Consider the following 24182-nt stretch of genomic DNA (forward strand, 5'->3'; position numbering starts at 1 on the left):
TAGGACACTACGGGCAATTTAGCATGGCCAATCCACCTAACCCGCACATCTTTGGTCTGTGGGAGGAAACCGGAGCACCCGGAGGAAACCCACGCACATAGGGGGAGGACGTGCAGACTCCACACAGACAGTGACCCAGCCGGGAATCGAACCTGGGACCCTGGAAGCATTTATGCTAACCACCATGCTACCCTGCTGCCCCTATTCTGGGAAGAAAATAGGCATTGATGTAAGGTTAATCTTGGAGGTGTCTCAAAGTTACTTTTGAAGAGGATGAAAAGTTTTTTTTTTAATGTAAACTTTTAGCAGGTTATTTAGTATAATTTATGAGGGCAAAGACTGATAAAATAACATATAATAAAATAATAAAAAACATTTACAAAAGAGTTCCCCAAAATGATCAGTTCATCTTACGTGCCTCAAATTTGTTTCCGGTGGTCCCGATCTTCTCCAACCATTTGATTCATCCAGACCATTTTCTGTCTCACCTTTCATCACTGGCGTGATTGATTGGTACAGACATTTTCCAATTCTGGGGCTGGATTGAGTGTTCCTGAACTGGGTCCTAGAGAGCTGCTTGGATAACTGGGCCGCTTTGGTGGGGGAAACCACGACAGAATTAAGTGCCTGTCCGGCAGTGAAGTGGCCTTTGCTAGATTCAAACATCCCATGGTGAAAATCTCATTCAGTGAGTGCTGTAGCCGAGGCAAAGGCCAGCAGCTGTCCAGTCAGTACAGGTAGTGCCACAGCGGGCAGTGGGCCAAATATGCAAATAAAGCTTTTGCTCTCGTACCTCTTTATGTAGCTTCGTGTCAGATTTGTGTTAATGCTCCTGTGAAATGCTTTTTACACTATATGCTTGCAAGGTGTTGCAAGGCTATGAGGGGAAAACCCTGTAATAATATCTCTTGCCCATTCTGCAGGATATAGAATGCTGTCTGGGGAAAATGCTTTAAAATGTCAATGAGAACCTTTCGGCTGTGTGGGCCAATGGGAGCATGGCTAAACCAGCAGTGTGGATAATAATGTTGTCACATCTTCTTTTACATGGTAAGAATACTTTCTTTAACTTATTTCAGCAATGCAATCATTAGCAAAGAGACATCCGGTTCGATGTTTAACCCTGCAAGTGATGGGTTTTGAGAGGGTTAAAATCAGACCCACCTTGTTGCAACAGTTAATTTAGAAGTAAAATAACTTTTTTAACAGACACTCTGCAATACTAAATATTAGCCTGTATTTCGCTATCAGCACTGAACCAACTGGGCTAGCCTTTTGTTACACTTGGCCACAGACCTTCTGTGGGCTTTTATACTGGGGCAGAATAGTAGCAGAGTGGTTAGCACAATTGCTTCACAGCTCCAGGGTCCTAGGTTCGATTCCCGGCTTGGGTCACTGTCTGTGCGGATTCTGCACGTTCTCCCCGTGTCTGTGGGATTTCCTTCGGGTGCTCCGGTTTCCTCCCACAGTCCAAAGACGCGCAGGTTAAGTCAGTTGGTCATGCTAAATTGCCCATACTGTCCAGGGATAGAGATCTGTGTTACAGGGATAGTCTGGAGGTTTACGGATAGGGTGGAGGTGTGGGCATAGGTAAGGTGCTCTTTCTAAGGGCCGGTGCAGACTCGATGGGCCAAATGACCACCTTCTGCACTGTAAATTCTATGATTCTATAAACCAGAACCTCCAGATACTAAAGAGACTTGTGCAGTTTCCTCTGCAGGGGATGTGGGACTTGTGTGAACAAAGAAAGCAATGGTATGTTTCTTTAAACGGTGGTTGAAGGTTCTTCAGAGTCACACAGAGTCCACACCAGAAAGTGGGGGTTAGGAAAAAAAAATAAAAGGAGCAAGAGAATGATTAGTTAAACCAGAGCTAAAAGAGACATAAAGAGAAAAGTCTAAAAAAATTATTTTTACTTACATTTTATAATTTTAATGAAATCTCCAGCAATAATTGAAATCTGATCAAATTAGGTGCCTGACTTGTTGAAGTTAATTTTCAGTGATGGACAGGTTGCTTGGCAAAGCCGATCTTAAAATGGTAATCTCCGGCAATCAAAAACCATCTCCAAAAATGCATTAATGTCTAAAGAATCTTTAAAATTTGTGGTTAGTGAAGGTCTGCTCTTTCCACACTGGAAGCCTAAGTGAAAATTTGTTCTTTAGTTTTAGGTCAGCTGCCCACACCACAGAATGTGAAGTTAACCTCTGTAAACTTTAAGTATTTTGTGACATGGAAAGCAGGAGCTGGATCGGTTCCAGGCACACGGTACACAGTCACAGCCTGCAATTTAAGGTAGGTCACTATGTCTGTCGTTGTTGGATTTCTTTTTTTTAAATAAATGTTTTTATTCTCCATTTTCACATTTTCCTTCAGAATTTACACCCCACCCACAGATAGTAAATGGTAACAAATACAAAATCAATCCCCTTAACAATAACAATGATCCCATCCTCCCTCACTGGGCATGATCCAGATCAGCATATGTAAATGAGTCGTTAAACTCATTTAAATATGTGCACTCCGTTTGAGGGAGACTCCGGCCGGGATTCACTGGCCCAAAGGTATGATCTGATGCTGGTGCCATTCGGAACTGGTTTCACAAAATGGAACCCAGATCTGTTGGCCATGCTGAGGGGCTCGGAGGCCTTTGGAGCACCCAGGTGAGTGGGGCAGGACATTGCCCTTGGCAACAAGGCAATGGCACCCTGCCACTGCAGGGGGGCCAGGTTGGCACTGTCAGGATGCCAAATGGTGGGGTGTGAGTAGGGTCATGACTACGAGGGGAGGGGAGGGGGGGGCGGGGGTGGAGACAGGTCACCCTCATAGCTGGATGGTGTGTTGGGGGGCGTGTCATGCAGACATTTAGTGATGGGGGGAGGTTGTTCTCTGAGGCCGAGGGTTGGGGTGTTCCCATGTCTGAGAGGGGCGGCGGCATGATATCCGTGGGTGGCGCGTGTGGGGGACCTTCAGTCTAACTTTGAGGTCTGAGCACACTTTAAAAAGGGTGCTCTGATCTCTGAGGAGTCGGTTGTGAAGTGTGGGATGATTCAGTTCGAATCTCCCCAAGCACCAAATAATTGACCAAGTGTGGGTGAGTTGTGATTTGGATTGCATCCAAACACCGGGTGGAAATCACCCAACAAAACCCGCTCAAACGTTTTAGGAGAATTGCACCAATGTTTCAGAGATTGATTTGTATTGTTTTATTTTGTTAAAGCAGGAGTAATGGGACGTTCATTCCAGTGAAAAAATGCATCAATATTACGACTATGTCCTGTGACCTATCACAGACTTTTACATTTTTTCATGATCTTTACTGGGTCCGGGTTATAAGCATCACCGACACATCTAAATCCAACTGGGTGGAATCAAATGAACTTCTGCCATTGCGTGACAGTGAGTATCTTCATTTTAAAAATAAAACTGCAGTAATTTAGCCCGAACTGTTAGCGGTAATGAATCCAAAAGAATCACTCAACATTCGGATCTGTTCAAAACAGTTTATTGAATTAACACTGGCAGGGAGCAAGCCGATGGGTTCACCATGTGCCTCTCCCCTGAACATAAAAAAATCATAAATTCTTATGCTATTCTAGCAGTTACACAGCCCACCTCGGCTGGACTTAATCCAATTGTGACAATTATTGGTTACTAGGCAGCATGTGGCATCTGCCCACCGAAAATCACGCGGCGGGGTGGTCAGTAAATTCCGCCCATACTTTTTGTTTCAACCATTTGGCTGCATATTGTAGGAACATATCGAGCAAGTCTGGTAACTTAGTGTGTCAGGCGTTCCTCAATTTGAGGAGCTCAGAGCTCGTTAACAGACAGAGGCCCTCCTCATGGTGTTTTCCAGACCCCCTTATCAACTGTCCTTGGTGTCATGATATGCAGACACGCAACCAATGGGTCATCAGAACAGGACACAACCAATGGGTAATCAGGACACCCAGAGGTGGCATTACCACAAGGGGACACCACACGACCACTATAACAAGGACAAGGCACAAATGCCCTGCCTCTTCCACCAGCAGAAACCTAGAGATCAAGACATGGGAGTCAGCACCATCACACCCTAGCACATGGTCTAGAGCAGTGCTTCTCAAAGTGTGGTACGTGTACCGGTGCCGGTATGCGAGCCATCGTCTGCCGGTGGTTCCAGGCTCTGTCCTCGGGCCGTGCTGAGCTGGGGCGGGGGGGGGGGGGTGGTTCCAGGCTCTGTCCTCGGGCCGTGCTGAGCTGGGGGAGGGTTCCAGGCTCCGTCCTCGGGCTGTGCTGAGCTTGGGGGAGAGTGGGGGGGGGTTCCAGGCTTTCTCTCTCTGTGCCCTCCTCTCTCTCTCTCTCTCTCTCTCTCTCACACTCCCCACCCCCCCAGCCACTTCTCCACCCTGTGTTAAGTGAGTCCCAATTTACTGCCTTGGTTCGTGCGTTTTGTGAATCTTGGATAGACAAACAGTGGTCCATTCCTACAGTGTGTTCTCTCACTACAGAAATAATAGGTCAGAAAAAAGGGAAAATGTCCATGCCATTCCACTGAAACCCCTAATGTTAGGTTGCTAATTACCTCTACAATAATTCAAGTGAACAGGTATTGTGCTTGTTGGTGAATCAATCACCTTCTAATTCTGGATTTAAAAACAAAGGTACCTTGCACAGTTTGGCCACATTTCAAATATTTCATGTTCTTCTATGGCTCAATAAAAACAAAATAGATCTGAGTTTAAACAATCATTAGCGAACAGAGTTTTCTTTACAGAAAGGAAAGAAGTATTGGGCTCATTTCAAAAGCTTCCAATAAAATGAAAGTGTATGTAGAAATATCCCACATTCAACATTCTTCGCACATTAACACTGAAATGCCTGTTGCCTCAGTTGATATTCCTTTTGTCACTGAATCAAAAGTTTCTAATTGGGTGAGAAGTTAGACAGCAGGTCAGTCTGCCGTCTGGGACGTGCTTCAACAAGACTTCCAAATACATGATGTGTACACTTATCTCCTTGTTTTTTTTATATATATATTTTTTATTATATATCCATTATATTTGCTATAATATAATGTAATATAATTGCCCCTGTAATAAGACATATCTCAAAAAAATTTCTGGGGGTTCACATCCCCCCCCGAACCCCCAGCTGGATTGGCTTGTTTCGCTCACCGGTCCCTGGCACATTGAAAAAAAAAACTGCCGGTACGCCACATCAGATAGTTTGAGAAGCACTGGTCTAGAGCAAGCTCATGTAGTTAGTCGAGTATACTGAGTTACTAGAGTCAGATTAGTAGAGTGTAGAACTCATTTAGGAGCTTTGTCAATCGCTCAATAAATACGTTCAACTTATCTCAGAGTCTGGAACATCCTTCAGCAAAGCCTACACCAAGTAGCAGCTTATGGTACTCAAAGTAACATAACACTACACTTGGGTCTTCTTGATACCTCACGAACTGAGACTTTCTTATATTATCCTTGTTATGGACTGGTGCTACAGGCAGCATTCCTCAGAGGCAACTGAGATAAGGGATGTCCTGCCGAATAAGGTGTGTGTGTCTGTGTAATACATACAGGTTTTTAATGTTGACTAAAACCCCATGATACCTCGCACACTGATATTGGGATGCAGCATTATACATTGTTAGCATTTACCTAGTATTTAGGTTTATACATTGTTAGTATGTACCTAGTAAGTAATCTTTAGTAATCTAATAGTAATCCCGTATCAGCCTCCCCGAACAGGTGCCGGAATGTGGCGACTAGGGGCTTTTCACAGTAACTTCATTTGGAGCCTACTTGTGACAATAAGCGATTTTCATTTTCATTTCATTCATCTGAAGTCCAAATGGTATGCATTTGACACACCCGTTGGCAATGGCGGGACCAGTAGATCCCACTGGTGTGCCGCCTCCCCCACCGTAAAGCACGCGGTGGGGTGGTCAGTAAATTCCGCCCATACTTCTTGTTTTCAACCATTTGGCTGCATACTGTAGGAACACAGCGAGCAAGTCTGGTAACTTAATGTGTCAGGTGTTTCTCATCAAGGTTGTGAGTTTCTACCAGGGGTTGACCGAGCAAGCTAGATTTTGGGTATCTGGGGCAGGAGATCCCATGAAATAGTGAAATATGGAGCGCAGAATTTGCTCGCCTTGTTTTCCATCTCTGACATCCCTCTGCCTCATTGTGACACAGGGTCTTGAAGTGTGATGCAGTTTGATGGGCGATTGATCTCCTTCCAGCTGTTAAGGTCAATACTATGGTGCTTTAAGGAAAACTTCATATTGCCTTTGAAGTGCTTTCTTTGCCCTGCAGCAGAACATTGGCCTTTTGAGAGTTGAGAGAACAGGGCCTGGTGGGGAAGATGGTCCTTTAGCCTTGTGAACACATTGATCAGAACATGTAAGTTGATTTTGCAGGAATGTCTCCTGAACATATGTGGACCTGGCCTCAAGAGGGGCACAATGTTTGTTGAAATGTCGTCCAATTGAATATGGAAGCCAGAATTTCCCTAGAGCTCTTCTGTGTCACAGTCCAGTCTCGCTGCACTACAGGAATGTGGCGTAGACAACTGCTCTGTATGCTCTTGTTGCCGTTTGGTGTTCTTTGTTGTGTGATCAATGATCGGCTTTAGAGCGAGATGACTAATGAGGTGTGGGAAGTGCTCAACTTATTCCAAAGTCTGCCCTTCAATATATTTGGGCGGTGTAATAAAAAAAGTCTGTTCATTCAGACTTTGGAAGCATCAATTTCAAAGAAAATAAAGTGATTATTATAATTGATTATTGGCACTGGAAAATGTGCCAGATAAAGCAGCCTAGAAGTGCTGTAGTGAAAAATCTTACCCTCTCTCTTTCACTCTTATGTGGCCTAACCTTTAATTAATTGCAATTTTCTAGTTTGATTCATAAATGATCCATGGATCTGTATATGAAATTGCACATGCGCTGGCAAGTGGAGTGATGCTGAATAGACATGCCCGACTGTTCCCTTGTGGTGGGATGTATTTATAAACAAATTATTGGCAGAGCTTACTTTCCACGGGCTGTCATCAAAGGCATTCTTCCATCTACGAAAGATGAGGGACACGCAATAAATAATAATAATCGCTTATTGTCACAAGTAGGCTTCAATGAAGTTACTGTGAAAAGCACCTAGTTGCCACATTCCGGTGCCTGTTCAGGGAGGCTGGTAGGGGAATTGAACCGGCGCTGTTGGCATTGTTCTGCTTTGCAAGTCAGCTATTTAGCCCACCGTGCTAAACCAGCCCCAGAAAGATCTATTTCAAATGGGGTGTCTTCGTATGGCACTCATTTTGATGGTTAACGAGGTATACCCTCAAGAGGCAGGTTCTGCCACAAATTCCACATATGAATCGAATCTGGTGTCATTATTTTCAGCATTGGCATCTGCTGCCAAGCTGCTGTAGCCACTCGCCATCGTGATGGTGCACTCCAATCCACAGGAGATGTCACCATTTTTGATGGACTGTATTGCCACTTAATTTTATTATTTTTAGGGTTGATGCTAGCTTGCCGAATCAAGAAGTACAAATTGCAACAAGTTGCATTGTTGCAATCGCCATGGGGAACCAGTAAACCAAAATAACAAACTTTACTGAATGACCCCCCCCTCATGAAGAAATTACCAACAAGATTTAAATTTTTGTAACTTTTGCTTTAACGTGAATCAGAACCAAATTAAATTACATGTGAGCTAACAGGTGGATTGTACTTCAAACAAAAAGGTGAATATCACTTCAAATAGTTGATACAATAAAGATCAGTTTTGCAGACATAAGCATTCATGTCACTCTGCACAGAAATGGTGCACTACGTAGCTACACAGTTCCACAATATGTTGTTACGGGTATGTGAGGAATCCTTTCTGCCAACAGCTTTCACGTTCAAAATTTCATAGGTAAAACTGATCAGCAAGACACATTTCTATGAATCCTTCTTTCTTCAGATTTCGACAGTCATGATGTTGTAGCTTTGCAGAGTTCCTTTTCTTTTTTTATTGTTTTTATTGTTTTTTCACATTTTATGCTTCACATTTCAGTTCGTAAGTTAAATTACAAGTCGCATAAACGTGCATAGTACATAGCAAAAGCAATCCAGGAAAATTTTTAATTACAAAAGGGAAAAAAACCAAAGAGAGAAAACAGAACCAAACAAAGATCATTATCGATATGTACATACACTTGTCTTCCCTTGCTCTGTGGCCGTGGTCCCCCTTGGCCGATCTGTCTCTGCTGCATTCCCCATTGTGACCCGAATATGTATTAACTGGTGAGATCTTGTTGTTTGCTCTGGTTTTCCAGAGTGTCCCTCTTGTCCCTCGTGTTCTTTTTTGTGAGCCTTCGCCCTCTCTTCCCTCCTTCCCTTCTCCCCTACTTTCCTTTTCCTTTATGTTCCGTGGCTTGTCCATGTCTCTTCCCCCTTCCCCGGCTTGCTCTACCGATTGCTAGCTATGAACAGGTCTTGGAAGAAGTTGCTGAATGGCTTCCATGTCCTGTGAAAGCCGTCTTCCAACCCCCGGGTGGCAAATTTTATCTTCTCCAGTTGGAGGAATACCACCAGGTCAGACAGCCAGTCTGCAGCTTTGAGTGCTGATGCCAGTTGCCAGCTGAGCAGGATTCTTCAGCAGGCGATTGGGGGGTAAAGGGTAGTGTGGTGATATGCATCACTGTAAATACACAAGGGGTTAATGTAAATACACGTAGACTAGATAGACACTAGAGGGAGCACCAGAGACGTGACATTCAACCAATAGGTCAGTAAGATAGGACATGGCCAATGGGCATTCACGACACACACAGAGGTGACATTACCACAGGAGGGCATTACACCAACCCATATGAAAGGACACAGCACACATGATCTTTCTCTTTCCAGTGGAGACTCTCGGTGAGTACGCAGGGTTGATTTGAAACACATCACACCCACCACCTGGATTGTAGCAGACTGGTTCGTTAGTCTGAGTAGCTATAGCAGGATTAACAGGAGAGTCGAATCCAAGTAGGAGAATTGTTAACAGTTTAATAAACGTGTTAAAGCTATCTCCAAGTCTGAACCTTCCTTTGTCAGAGTCCACATCAAGGAAGCAGCTTGTGCTACATCAAGAGCACAACAAAACAGGTAGGACGTTGGCCACCCACCCCATAAAGAGGTCTGGCTGCTCTGAGATCCCAAAGAGCACCACTTTTGGGCATGGCTCCACCCGCGCCAGAAAACTTTGGACATTGCCTCAAAGACGGTCGTCCAGAACCCGACAAGTCTGGGGCAGGCCCAGAATGTGTGGACATGGTTTCTGGGCGTCCTTGGCATGATTCACATTTGTCCTCCACCTCAGGGAAGAGCCTGATCATTCGGGTTCTGGTTAAGTGCACTCTGTGCACCATCCTTAGCTGCATTAGAGGTGGAGGTTGTCCTGTGTAGTGCTTCAATCCAGAGCACCCTCTCTCCCACCACCACCCCCACCACTTCTATGCCTGGTTCTCTCTCCCCCCCCCCCCCCCCCCCACCCAACCGCCACTCCCACCACTTCTATGCCTAGTTCTTCCTCCCGTTTTTCCCTTGTCTCGTCCAGGGGAAGCGTACCTCCTATCCACAGTTTCCCCCTCCCTAAATCGCCCATGTCCAACGTTCCTCAACTTGCAAATGTCATGGTATCTGGTTATCGTTGTTTCCTGGTGGAGGAAGTTATTGACCTGTATGTGTCTCAGTTTGGTTTCTTTAGATAGTTAGAACCTCTCCGTCAGTTCCTTCAGGGTTGCTATTATTCCATCTGGGTACATGTCTCTACATCAGTGTCCCTTTGTCCTGTCTCCACCTTTTCAAGGTGGCGTCCATTATTGTGGGAGTAAATCTGTGGTGGTTACAGAGGGGGGCCATAATGGACATTTTAGTTATGCCAAAGTGCTATCTTGACAGAAAACTTTGGATCCTCACTGTCTTCCGGTGATGTCCCAGAGGACTGGAGAGTAGCCAATGTTGTTCCTTTGTTTAAAAAGGGGAGCAAGGATAATCCAGTGAACTACAGGCTGTGAGCCTTACGTCAGTGGTAGGGGAATTACTGGAGAGAATTCTTCGAGACAGGATCTACTTCCATTTGGAAGCAAGTGGTCGTATTAGCGAGAGGCAGCACGGTTTTGTGAAGGGGAGGTCGTGTCTCACTAACTTGATAGAGTTTTTCGAGGAGGTCACAAAGACGATTTATGCAGGTAGGGCAGTGGATGTTGTCTATATGGACTTCAGTAAGGCCTTGGACAAGGTCCCTCATGGCAGACTGGTACAGAAGGTAAAGTCACATGGGATCGGGGTGAGCTGGCAAGATGGATACATAACTGGCTAGGTCATGGAAGGCAGAGAGTAGCAATGGAAGGGTGCTTTTCTGATTGGAGGGCCGTGACTAGTGGTGTTCCGCAGGGATCAGTGCTGGGACCTTTGCTGTTCGTAGTATATATAAATGATTTGGAGGAAAAAGTAACTGGTCTGATTAGTGAGTTTGCGGACGACACACAAAGGTTGGTGGAATTGTGGATAGCGATGAGGACTGTCAGAAGATACAGCAGGATTTAGATCGTTTGGAGACTTGGGCGGCGAGATGGCAGATGGAGTTTAATCCGGGCAAATGTGAGGTAATGCATTTTAGAAGGTCTAATACCGGTAGGGAATATACAGTGAATGGTCGAATCCTCAAGAGTATTGAAAGTCAGAGAGATCTAGGTGTACAGGTCCACAGGTCACTGAAAGGGGCAACGCAGGTGGAGAAGGTAGTCAAGAAGGCAAATGGCATGCTTGCCTTCATTGGCCGGAGCATTGAGTATAAAAATTGGCAAGTCATGTTGCAGCTGTATAGAACTTTAGTGAGGCCACACTTGGAGTATAGTGTTCAATTCTGGTCACCACACTACCAGAAGGATGTGGAGGCTTTAGAGAGGGTGCAGAAAAGATTTACCAGGATGTTGCCTGGTATGGAGGGCATTAGCTATGAGGAAAGGTTTTATAGTTTCATAGAATTTCATAGAATTTACAGTGCAGAAGGAGGCCATTCAGCCCATCGAGTCTGCACCGGCTCTTGGAAAGAGCACCCTATCCAAGGTCAACACCTCCACCCTATCCCCATAACCCAGTAACCCCACCCAACACTAAGGGCAATTTGTCATGGCCAATCCACCTAACCTGCACATCTTTGGACTGTGGAGCACCCGGAGGAAACCCACGCACACACTGGGAGGATGTGCAGACTCCGCACAGACAGTGACCCAAGCCGGAATCGAACCTGGGACCCTGGAGCTGTGAAGCAATTGTGCTATCCACAATGCTACTGTGCTGCCCCCCCAAAATTTCTCATTCCCATACCGGAGTCGAACCCGGGCTGCCTGGGTGAAAACCAGGGATCCTAACCGCTAGACCATATGGTCCATAAAAACTCTTAATAAGCCACTTTCAAACCGTCTTAAAAATAATAGCAGATGCCACAGATCTTTTACAGAAATTACATATTTTCCTTGTCGTGCCACTTCTGCGTCAAATGTCATCACAATTTTTCTCTGAAGGCTTTACCATAATAAAACACCCAAGGTGCTTCACAGGAATCTAATCAAAGGAATATTAGTATTGTGCCAAAGAAGGAAACATGAGAACAAGTGAAAAACGTTTTGTCAAAGGGATAAGGTGTAAACCAAGTCTGAATAGAGGAGGGCGGGATGAGGGTACAGAGGTGGAGAGGTTTCAGGAAGCAATCGCAAAACTTAAGAGAATTTTAAGGGAGGTTAAAAAGAAAACTTTCTAAACACTGTATAAAAGATAAAACCAGAAAGCGGAGCGAGTCTGTCAAACCCTCAGAAAGAACAATAATTCTGTGAAATGGTATTCAGAATTAGTTTAACAGCCATCTTTATTCATTACCTTTTGAAGTTTTTTTTTAATAAACATTTTATTGAGGTATTTGTTGGTTTTACAACAACGACAAAATAAACAATATACACAAGTCTATAAACATAGTGCAAACAAAAAAGCCTGCTACCTCCCTTGCAGGTCCCACCTTTATTAACCCCCTACTCTAAACTAAACTAACCTCCCCACTTCTGCTGCTGATTAATTTTCTGCAAAGACGTTGACGAAGGGTTGCCACTTCTGGTCGAACCCTCACATGAAACCGCCTCCATACGTTCCCATGCCGACCCTCTCAAGGCGAACTTGATTTTCTCCAGACAGAGAAAGCTCGCCATGTCAGTAAGCCAGGTCTCAGACTTCGGGGGCTTTGAGTCCCTCCAAGTTAATAGTATCTGTCTCTGGGCTACCAGGGAAGCAAAGGTCAGAACGTCTGCCTCTTTCTCCTCCTGGACTCCCGGATCTTCCGCCACCCCGAAAATCGCCACCTCCGGACTCGGTGCCACCCTTGTTTTTAACACCGTGGACATGACATCTGCAAACCCCTGCCAGAATCCCTTGAGCTGTGGGCATGTCCAGAACATATGAACATGGTTCGCTGCCCCACCTACCCCCCCCCCCCCCCCCCACCACACACACACACACTGCACACCTGTCTTCTACAAAGAACCTGCTCATCCGAGCTACTGTCATGTGAGCCCGGTGAACGACCTTGAACTGTATCAGGCTGAGCCTGGCACGTTGTGGACGCGTTGATTCTACTCAATGCATCTGCCCAGAGACCATCCTCTATCTCTCCTCCTAACTCCTCGTCCCATTTGCACTTCAGCTCCTCAGTCTGCGTGTCCTCTGACCCCATGAGCTCCTTTATAGATGTCGGAAATCTTCCCTTCTCCCACCCTCACTCTGGAAACTACCCTCTCTTGAATCCCCTTTGGTGGTAGGAGTGGGAAGGTTGAAACCTGTCTACATAGGAAGTCCAGCACCTGCAGGTACCTAAATTTGTTTCCCCTCGCCTATTCAAATTCCTCCTCCAGCTCCCTCAAGCTAGGAAAGCTCCCTTCTATAAACATATCCCCCATCCTCTCAATTCCTGCCCTCTGCCATCTCCAAAACCCCATGTCCATCTTTCCTGGGGCAAACCGGTGGTTATTACAGATTGAGGACCAGACCGGTGCTTCCTCCATTGCCCCCAGACTCTCAGGGCTGCCACCACCAGGGGGCTGGTGGAGTACCATGCCGGCGGAACCGGCAGAGGCACTGTTATCAACGCCTCCAAGCTGGTGCCCTTACATGAAGCCGCCTCCATACGTTCCCATGCCGACCCTCCCCACACCACCCACTTCTTGATTATGGCAATATTCGCCGCCCAATAATAGTTACTGTAGTTTGGCAGCGCCAGCCCGCCCTCTCTCCGGCTCGGCTCAATCATCCCCTTTTTTACTCGCGGGGTCTTGCCCGCCCATACAAAGCCCGTGATAACTTTGTTAACCCATTTAAAGAAGGAGCGCGGAATAAAGATGTGGAGACACTGGAAGAAAAAAACAGGAATCTCGGAAGAACCGTCATCTTCACTGTCTGGATCCTCCCAGCTAGTGACAGCGGGAGCACTTCCTACCTCTGAAAATCGTCCTTCATTTGGTCCACCAGAAGGGCCAGATTGAGTTTGTTCCCATTCCCGCGCCACTTGGATGCCTAGATACCTAAAGCTTCCCCCTACCACTCTGAACGGCAGTTCCCCCAATCGCCTCTCCTGTCCCCTTGCCTGGATCACTAACATCTCGATTTTCCCCATATTTAGTTTGTACCCTGAAAACTGACCAAATTCCCCCCGAATCCTCATGATTTCTTCCATCCCACCACTGGGTCCGACACATACAGGAGCAGGTCGTCTGCATAAAGTGAGACTCTGTGTTCCACTCCCCCTCGGACCAACCCATTCCAGCCCCTTGAGGCTCTCAGCGCAATTGCCAGCAGCTCTATGTCTAGCGCGAACAACAGTGGGGAGAGGGGGCACCCCTGCCTCATCCCCCGATGCAGCCTAAAATAGTCCGATGTCCTATTCGTCTGTACGCTCGCCACAGGAGCCTGATGCAGCAACCTGACCCAGCCAATAAAGCCCCGTCCAAATTCGAACCATCCCAGCATCTCCCACAAATATTCCCATTCTACTCGATCAACAGCCATGTCCATTGTGACCACTACCTCCATCTCCCTAGCTTCTGGGGGCATCATGATTGCATTTAGCAACCTTGTTACATTGGCCACCAACTACCTTCCCTTAACAAACCCCGTCTGGTCCTCCCCAATCACATCCAGAACACAATCTTCAATCCTAGAGGACAGGATTTTGGCCAGCAGTTTGGCGTCCACATTCAACAGGGATATCGGGCTGTAGGACCCACACAGCTCTGGGTCCTTGTCCTGCTTCAGAATCAGCGAAATCGTGGCCTGTGACATTGGTGGGGGAAGCCCCCCTCTCTCCCTTGCCTCATTGAACATCCTCATCAACAATGGTCCCAATATCCCAGAGAACATTTTATAAAACTCTGCTGGGTACCCGTCCGGCCCCGGGGCTTTGCCCGACTGCATGGCCTTCAGCTCCTCCGCTATCTCTTCAATCCTGATCGGGGCCCCCAGCCCTTCTACCAGCTCCCCGTCTATCTTCGGTAAATTCAGCCCCCCTCAGAAGTGCCTCATCCCCTCCGGCCCCGGTGGGGGTTCCGACCCATACAGCCTACCATAAAACTCCTTAAACACTTTATTCACCCCTGCTGAGTCTCCCACCAGGTTCCCGTCTCTGTCCTTTACTTTCCCTATCTCCCTGGCTGCCTCCCTCTTTCTAAGCTGCAAGCATTCAGCTGGCCTTCTCTCCGTGCTCATAGATCGCTCCCCTCACCCTTCTCAGCTGCTCCACCGCCCTCCCTGTGGTTAACAAGCTGAGCTCTGCCTGTAGCCTCCACCGTTCCCTTAGAAGCCCTGCCTCTGGGGTCTCCGCATACCTCTTGTCGACCTGTAGTATTTCCTTTGCCAGTCGGTCCGAATCTGTCCTGTTTACCTTCTCCCTGTGGGCCAGAATCGAGATCAGCTCCCCTCTGACCACCACCTTCAGTGCCTGCCAGACCACCGCTGCTGAAATTGACCTCCAGGTAATTCTGAATACATTTCCTCAACTGCCCGCACACCTCCTCGTCCGCTAAAATCCCCACGTCTAACCTCCAGTGCGGGCGCTGATTACTGTCTTTACTAACCTGTAGGTCAACCCAGTGCGGGGCAGGGTCTGAGATTGTAATCACCGAGTACCCCGTGTCCACCACCCCGTCAGTAAAGCCCTGCTCAGAATGAAGAAATCGATCCGGGAGTACACTTTATGCACGTGTGAGTAGAAGGAGAACTCCGTTACTCTTGGCTGCCCAAATCTCCATGGGTCTACTTCCCCCCCCCCCCCCCCCCCCCCCCCCCCCATCTGCTCCATGAACCCTTTTAGGTCCTTAGCCATTGCTGGCACCTTGCCCATTTTTGAGCTTGACCGGTCTAAACCAGGGTCAATAACTGTACTGAAGTCCCCTCCCACAAACAGCTTATGCAAATCCAGGTCCGGTATCTTCCCCGGCATCCTCTTTATAAACTCCACATCGTCCCAGTTTGGCGCATATACATTTACTAATACCACATGCACCCCTACCAATTTCCCACTGACCATAATGTACCGGCCTCCCCCATCTGAAACTATTCTACCCATCTCAAACACCACTTGCTTGTTGATCAGGATCGTGACCCCTCTGGTCTTTGAGTCCAGTCCCGATTGGAAAACCTGTCTGACCCAACCTTTCCTTAACCTAATCTGATCAGCTACTCTAAGGTGCATCTCCTGCAGCACTACTGGGCAGCACGGTAGCATGGTGGTTAGCATAAATGCTTCACAGCTCCAGGGTCCCAGGTTCGATTCCCGGCTGGGTCACTGTCTGTGCGGAGTCTGCATGTCCTCCCCGTGTGTGCGTGGGTTTCCTCCGGGTGCTCTGGTTTCCTCCCACAGTCCAAAGATGTGCGGGTTAGGTGGATTGGCCATGCTAAATCGCCCGTAGTGTCCTAAAAAGTAAGGTTAAGGGGGGGGTTGTTGGGTTACGGGTATAGGGTGGATAGGTGGGTTTGAGTAGGGTGATCATTGCTCGGCACAACATCGAGGGCCGAAGGGCCTGTTCTGTGCTGTACTGTTCTATGTTCTATTACCACGTCTGCCTTCAGTCCCCTGAAGATGCGCGAACACGCGTGCCCTTTTTTGACCGACCCATTGAGCCCTCTTACATTCCAGGTGATCAGTCTAGTTGGGGAGCTCATCGCCCCGCCCCCACCCTTCGCCGATCAGCCATCCCCTCTCTTGGGCCAATCACCAGCCCGCACCCCATGCCTCCATCGGCTCACCCCCAGGCAGCCTCCGCCCCCGACCTCCTCTCTGTCCCTCAGCAACAGTCCCTCCCTTGTCTGCAGAACATTTTCCCCCCTCCCAAAACAGCACTAAATAAATCAACCCCTTTGATAAGCCTAACCTCTATTCATCCCCCACTAGGCTTCTGTAAGCTAGCCTGCCCAGCCTGCTTGGTGGCCCTGTCATTTTAGTGCAAGTATGGGAATAGTGTTTCAGTTTGATACCAGGTTTTGTGCCAATTGCTCTTTTATTGTCGACCTACATGCCGGGCCACTTGTCTCCAGCGACGTTAAATGCCCTGATGGGTAGATGCTTGCCTATATAGCTATGTGGTATTCTCCTTGGTTGTATGCACGTTTTGGTTTTAAGTAAGGTGAAGTAGTCAATCTTGTTTGGTTCCAAAATGTTTGTATCTCATTCCCCCATTTAGACAATGTGATAAATGGAGAAAGGCGCATTCATCCTCTGCACAGCATTGAATTCAATAACTGGAAAAGTATTCTGTTTGTCCCTGTGTGGCACTCCTTACAAAGGGGGCAACCTCAAAATTTCCAGCATCCTTATGACCCTTACCTCCACTTGGTGCTCCCTTAGATGACAGAGCTACGCAACACGAGGAACCATTTCCTGTTTTAGAGTTTGGGAGGGAAGAGGATGAGGATATGTGTGAAACTTTTGCATAGATTTAGGAAGTGATAATTGATCACTAACACCGAGCAATGCTATCATTCATTTAGTTGCTGTGTGCATTGATTTGTTTCAAATGGTTTGCTTCTCTGTCAGCCTCAAAAGACCCATCTCGTCAGTCCAGTCTCAATGCAGTAAAGCATTCTTCCCATCCAGGAAGTAAAACATGCTGCACTCATCACTCTTCCTGTCATTCAGGCGACCCTTAAATTGTGCTTTTTTACAGAAATGTATCTAGGTGGGTTAGTCATCGTGAAGTAATACCTCAGAATGTTTTCATGCTGTAGTACCTATGGGTGCAGCTGTCTTTGACATTAACAATGACGTTAAGATACAAAGAGAAATATGTTGGTTTGGGGTGGAGCACTGGGTTTTACTGAACAAAGTGACTCAATGTTTAACAACTTTAGCTGCTTAATATTGTAGATATGTCAAATTGGGTATATAAGTACTAAGCACTGCACTGTTATAATATATATACTATTATCACTGGAGTTATTTATAATTCAGACTCGAGGGTAAAAAAGAAGAGGCATTCAGTTTGCATTTTGAGTTAATTAAGGCGATCGCCTACAGATTTGTAAAAGACGGATTGTGTTTGATGAATCTAATTGAATTTTTTGATGTAATAACAACAATTTGAGGGGCTGAATGCAGTGGATGTTGTCCATATGGATTTTAAATAAGCATTTGACAAACTACCGCATTAAAGGCTCATTATCAAAACAGAGGCTCATGGGATAGGCGGGCCAGTGTCAGCTTGGATTTTAAAAAATGAGATTTAGGGCAAAAAAGAGTGGGTTAAATTAAGGTGTGTTTTTCAGACTGGAGAATGGTAAACATTGATGTTCCCCAAGGGTCAGTGTTGGTGCTGCTCCTTTTTTTGTTATTTATAAATGACTTTGATATTGGAATACCAGGTAAAATTTCAATTTGCCGATGATACGAAACTTGGTGGTGTGATGTGGCTAGTAGAATGGGGAGGTAAGTGGCAGATGGAATTTAATGTTGAGAAGTGTGAGGTGATGCATTTTGGCAGAAGGGATAGAGAGAGGCAATATAGACAATGGCATGGTTCTAAAGAGTGCGCCGGAACAGAGGGACCTGGGAGTTTACGTGCATAGACCTTCGATGGTGGCAGGACAGTGAACATAGAACATATAGTGCAGAAGGTGGCCATTCGGCCCATCGAGTCTGCAATGACCCACTGAAGCCCTCACATCCACGCTATTCCCATAACCCAATAACCCATCATTACCTTTTTGGACACTAAGGGCAATTTAGCATGTCCAATCCACGTAACCTGCACGTCTTTGGACTGTAGGAGGAAACCGGAGGAAACCCACGCAGACACAAGGAGCCAGCATGGACTCAATGGGCTGAGTGGTCTCCTTCTATGCCATTGTGACTTTGATTGTCCCGTCTCCAGAAATATGGGGCTGGATTCTCCGTTGCCCGATGCCAATCTGGCGGAGAAATGACTCCGACCCCCCCCAATCTGGGCTGGCACCGGTTTGACGGCGGTCAGGCATGATTTGCCCCCTCTGAAATGGCGTCATCACGCCATTGCAATGGCGTTGGCGCGTCATTGGCAGGCCCTCTCGTGATGTTCCGTCCCCGACAGGCCGGGACACGCGAGGTCTCAGCAGTCGGGAACCCGGCGTGACGGCTGCAGACAATGTCCAGCGCCGGCACACTTGGCTGGGATCCGTACCTCTGGCCGGGAGGAGCTGGGGGAACTGGTAGGGGGTGGGCAGGGGGGGTTGCCTGTGGGGTCGCAGACGGTAGATCAGATCTGCGCATGGCCGGCGCCATGTTGTATGGCGCAACCGCTGCAGGTCATCAGCCGTGCGCATGTGCGGCCAGAGAGCTGGCCATTTTCCGGCTGTTTTTGGTGTGCCACTGCCAGCCCCTCACTGGCCCTGGAATCGATGTGGGTTCAGTGCCGATTGTTTTCGTCGTAGACCTTCCTCAAATTCTAATTTGAGCTGGCACCTCGCCACTGAAACGGAGAATCCAGCCCATGGTTTCTGGTTAATTCGATATTTAATCTGACTCACAGTACAGATCGATGGAAACCCAGACCCACTACCTTTCACAGTTTTATTTAGCTGAGACTTGCCATTTTCATTGGCAGATCACATTTGATAAAATGGTCGCATCTGTGTGGTGGAAGCAGAAATCTAGCATAGCCAATTTGTTGATGGCTGTCAGACTTCTGTGTCAGACCAGTTGCTCTGCCGTTCTTGCCCTCTGATATGGTGTTTGTGTTACATCAGCACAGCAACTTCAGGTAACCCTCATCAAATTCCAGTCGACTTTATTCAGATCAGAAATGCAAAGTAAATCCATTGAGCTCTTTAATAATTAATGCTAAAAAAAGTAGATTTGCACTAATTGCAGTTAAGCTTCAACTGGAGTGAAGTCAAAGTGTGTAAAGGCACTTGTCAAGATCATGCTCGAGCCAACAAATTGAGATGAAAAGATTGCTGTTCAGTGTTCTTAGCAATAAATCTGTAACCTACGTAGTTAACACCTCAAAATAACTATCGATTACAGTGAAAAAGAAAACTTTTTATCCTGCTGGATAAAAAGGTCAACACAGAACTAATTCTGCTGCCCTGTCCTTCCTACAATTATATCATATCTGTAGGCAGTTGATAAGTACTCCTTCTTCTGGGTCAGGAAGCCATGGGCCCAACCTCAAGGACTTGAGTACCAAAACGGGGGAATGCTGCACTATTGGAAGTGTCAGCTTTCACAGGAGTTGTTAAAGTACTCTCTGCCCTTTCAGACCCCTTGATACAACTTCAAAAATGACCCCCTGTGTTTTGGCCAATATTTACCCCTCAGTCAGCATCATTAAAGGTTAGGTTGGCTGATCATTCCCACATTGCTGTTTGTTGGAATGAACTGTGTGCAAATGACCTTCTGTGTTTTCCAACAGTACGGCATTACAAGAGTGACTACACCTCATAAGGTGGTCTTGTGGCACAACGGGTAGCCTCCCTGCCTCTGAACCAGAAACTCTGGGTTCAAGTCCCGTCCTAGGACTTGGTGGCAAGGAAGGTGCATTCGTAATGTGGTCTAGAGGTTGAGTGTGTCAACCTACAAATCCATCCAAACACACCAATGGTGGTAAGAGTATGAGAGGCTCCTGCCAGCCATGCTTGATGTGTAGAGCTCCCCCCAAGCTCCCGGTGACAGACGAGTGACCTGTTCTGGAATAAATAACAATGGAAAAAGACAAAAGTCTGCCTTAATGCACAACCAGATGCATAAAGAAAATCGAAATGGAAAATTTCATAAATATTTATATTGGATTAGTTGCATACTAGATTTTGTTTAGTCTATGTTGAGTTTAGTTTGTTTTTACAATAAAAGTCTAAAAACGTGACATCTTGTCATATAATTATTCTTATTGGTCGCTGAGAAATTCAGGTCTCTTTTTGAAAGTTATCATAGAGTTTTTTTCAGTTTTCACAGTGATGATGTTAGAGGCAAGCTCAAAGTCTGGCGGTGTCTGTAGCGAGAGAGAAGCAAGAGTTAACATTTCAAATCAATATTACTTTTTTTTTAGAACTAGAGAATCTGATGGGTGTCATGGTGTTGCAAAATTGGGGAGGGGCAGATGGAGGAAAAGGTGAGGGAGAGGAAAGGTCGGGGACATTAAATGGCAAAAGGCAGATTGGTAATGACATTCATAATGATATTAAGAAAGAAACAAAGCATTGATCCAGAGAAGGTGTGAATAGCGGAAAAAGGTCCAGCATAATAGCAACATGAAACCCATCACTTCACTTCACTCTTCAGTTCCAAAACAGAGTCATATTTAACTGGAAGCATGAACTCTGTTTCTCTCCCTACAGATGCTGCCAGATCTGCTGAGGTTTCCCAGCACTTTCTGATTTTATTTCAGATCTCTAGCATCTGCAGTATTTTGCTTTTATTAAAGGGGGAAGCTTGCTGGTTACACTAAAATATATGTCCTCCACTCAGAGACAGTGACTTTGATTGACAATTATTACCACATCTTTTGAACAGAGGGAATGACCTTGACATGCTGCAACTCTGTGATTGACAATTTGATGGCATTTTATCTATTAGACATAAATATGGCAGTTCTTAAAAAGAATGTAAAATCAAAAATAAAATCAAATAGATTTTACATTTCTGAAAACATTGCCTTATCGTTTCAATGCCTGTCTGAGGCTTGTCTCAATGGAATGCTTTAACATCTGACAACTGTACGGGAAAAAGGGCACTTATGGTTTACAATACATTGTATTAACTGGTGTATATTGTATGTTACAATCCCAAGGTTACGCTTTGTTGAGCTAAATATCAAATTCCTACAATTTCATTTGTGGGAATCACTAATGGCATTGAACTCTTTTTAAAAAAAAAAATCAAACCTACAAATTGAGTCAATTATGCTGTACTCTACTCAGTTCGACATTTTTTCCAGATACTTTCATGTTCCTGATAATTCAGTAATGCTTTTTAAAAAATTTCTCACAGCCATCTTGGGTCCTCCGATTGTCAATGTGACGAGTAATATTCAGACAATCAAAATTACTCTTGATATGCCTCTGACTCCACACAAGGATAACGATAAGCCAATGACCGTGAAGGATATTGATTTGTCATTAATTTATACTGTTACCTTACTCGACAAAGATGGCAAGGAACTTGCGGTAATTATGAACAATTATTTGCGTTGTACTGGCAAGATATTTTAATAATGTTTCAATTTAAGATTCAAAACATATGCATAATGTAAAACATAACATTTTCAGGATGTATATAGTAAATGTATATTATATATAAATAGGCTTGCTAAGGGTCCATATGCTCAAAACAATTTTGTGCCACTAGCTGTAATGGGAGCTTGGCCATTACTAAAACAGCCTATCTGATCTCCTGTTCGGGATCAAATTGGGACGAAGGTCCACTTTAAAATTCTGTTTCCCTTTTCTGTATTTCTGATGTCCCATCCAACATTTGTCCCTCAAACATCATCATCAAAAACAGGTTATCTGGTGAATTGTCTTGTTAATGTTTGTGGGATTGCACTGTGTAGGAAATAAGTTAACCCCATAGACAAATGCCAACACTACATCTAAGCTACACTAAATATGAATTGGCCACAAAAAAAACACTGACTTAAGATAAAGATTCAACGTAAGCTAATCGAATATTGTGACAGGCATAGGTCTGAGTGACCTACTCCTGCTCCATATGCCTTAGTTATTTGAGCAAGTATCCATGACAGTTACAAGACATTGGGCGAGTGTTCACCTGATAACAATGTGGTACTTCACACATAACAGGGCCACACATTAAATCTTTCCAGTGCACATTATGCTTCCGATCACAAGGGATGGAAAATAGATTTACATTTGAACTGGGCTCTAGGGCTGCAAAGTCAGATCAAAAATGCTGCTAAACTGGTCTCGCTACATCAGATCATTTGCGCTATTTAGAAAATTTGGACACGATGAATAAATATTATTTTCATTTTATTTTCACTGTTCATATAAGATCAATATTTTGTGATGGTACCTTTACTCTAAAGATTTTCTGCAGTATAAATTATTTGCATGTTTGCTGTGTACATTTATCTATATTTACGTAGTCCATGAGTTGGATTCTCCGGTCGCCGATGCCGAAATCGCATTCGGCGAACAGCCGGAGAATCTAAGTACCCAACCAAATCAGGGACGCGCCGCTTTCACGATACTCCAGCCCCTCCAAAGCGGCGTACTCAGAGAGTACGCCACACCATGTATCGATGGCCTCAGGGCATTGCCTGTGGCCCACCCCCCAATGCTCCGTCACTGACAGCATGGGTCGCGTGTGGTCGCGCCCATCAGGAACTCAACGTGGCGGCTGCGGACTCAGTCCAGTGCCGCCACAGTCGGGGGAAAGCCGATCCGTGGGCAGGGGGGACATTATTCAGGGCTGGGGGCACTGTGCGGGTGGTCCGGGGCATGCAAGCCAGCCGATTTGGGGGGGGGGGGGCCTATTTCGCCGGCCGGGTCCGCGAGCAGCCTCCACCATGTAGCACGCCGCGGCCTCAGGCCCGGCAATTCTCCGAGGCGTATCGGCAGCTAGAGTCGGGTGCTCTATGCTGCCGTCCTGCTGGCCCCCAGCAAAAGGGGGAATCGGTGGCCGTTTTGCGCTGGTTTTTCTGGACATAGTCCCAGAATCGGACAATCCAGCCCCGTAATTTCTGCATGTAATATGTGCAAGGATAAAATGGGAACAGGAAATGTTAGACGGATTCAACAGATCTGGCAACAATTGTTGGGAGAGAAACAGAATTAATGGGAGCGACTTTCCAGCCCTTCCCATCGGTGGGATCTTCTCGTTCTGTCAGTGGGCGGCTCTTCCAGTTCAGCCAAAGTCAACACCCTCTGCGGGTACCCCGGTGGCAGGATGGCGACCACCCAAATTGCCATGGACTTTGGCAATATCAGAAGATCCCTGCCAGTGGCCAATGCGAGTCACCTCCTCCGATTTCCAAACTCTATGGTATCTTCTTGTAGTCTGAGGACTCTTGCTGTGCTTCTGTTTCATGATTTGCTATAATGTACATTCGATGAATGACTGTGCTTTTCCCACCAGTTAGATAAAGTAGAGCCAGATGAGTCGGGGAAAGGAGTTTATCAGTTTAAAAATCTGAAATCCAAGTCTACATACTGTGTTACAGCAACATTCTTGTCAACAACAAATAAAAACACTAAAGCTTCAAGAAAAATCTGTGCAACTACCTCACCCCAAAATGCAGGTAAATAATATTTGGTTTCTTCATGAATTATGATGAATAATCTATTTTTCACTTGGTAGTGTATTATTGTTGAAAAAAAGAGACAGTGGGTGCGATCTAATTGAATTAATTCTAAGTGTGGTGGCGAGCAGGAATTGCCGGGTGTTTGTCGATAACCGACCCGGCGAGGCCGTCACCGGTATCTAACATTAGTCGCTCCACTTAACGAGGCCCCAGGGGCTCACACCACAAATGACTGTCGCGTCGGCTGATTTGTTGGGACTGGGCTCGCCAGACGCCCCCTCCCCACCGCTAACGAGTGGGAGTAGCACTTAAAACAATTCTGTAGAGCAAACCCAACATAGCATGCAACCATGCCACCAAGTTAAGCTCTAAACTCCGGTGATGCA

The 24182-nt window shown here is 46.1% G+C and overlaps 1 protein-coding gene across 3 annotated transcripts in view; it reads left to right on the forward strand.

Annotated features, from left to right (window-relative positions):
• Positions 1-24182, forward strand: part of LOC119952335 (interleukin-10 receptor subunit beta-like) — a 43868-nt gene that overhangs the window by 9789 nt on the left and 9897 nt on the right. For 2 of the 3 annotated variants that reach the window (XM_038776012.1, XM_038776011.1), the window contains 5 exons: positions 924-1050; positions 2166-2295; positions 3221-3399; positions 21522-21697; positions 23631-23793. In XM_038776012.1, coding sequence (XP_038631940.1) covers positions 999-1050; positions 2166-2295; positions 3221-3399; positions 21522-21697; positions 23631-23793 — 700 coding nt within the window. In that variant the 5' untranslated portion in view covers positions 924-998. The remainder of the gene's footprint in view (positions 1-923; positions 1051-2165; positions 2296-3220; positions 3400-21521; positions 21698-23630; positions 23794-24182) is intronic. The other variant, XM_038776013.1, reaches the window with a different exon arrangement.

The sequence above is a fragment of the Scyliorhinus canicula genome, chromosome 17 (assembly GCF_902713615.1).
Source record: "Scyliorhinus canicula chromosome 17, sScyCan1.1, whole genome shotgun sequence".
Classification (NCBI taxonomy): Eukaryota; Metazoa; Chordata; class Chondrichthyes; order Carcharhiniformes; family Scyliorhinidae; genus Scyliorhinus; species Scyliorhinus canicula.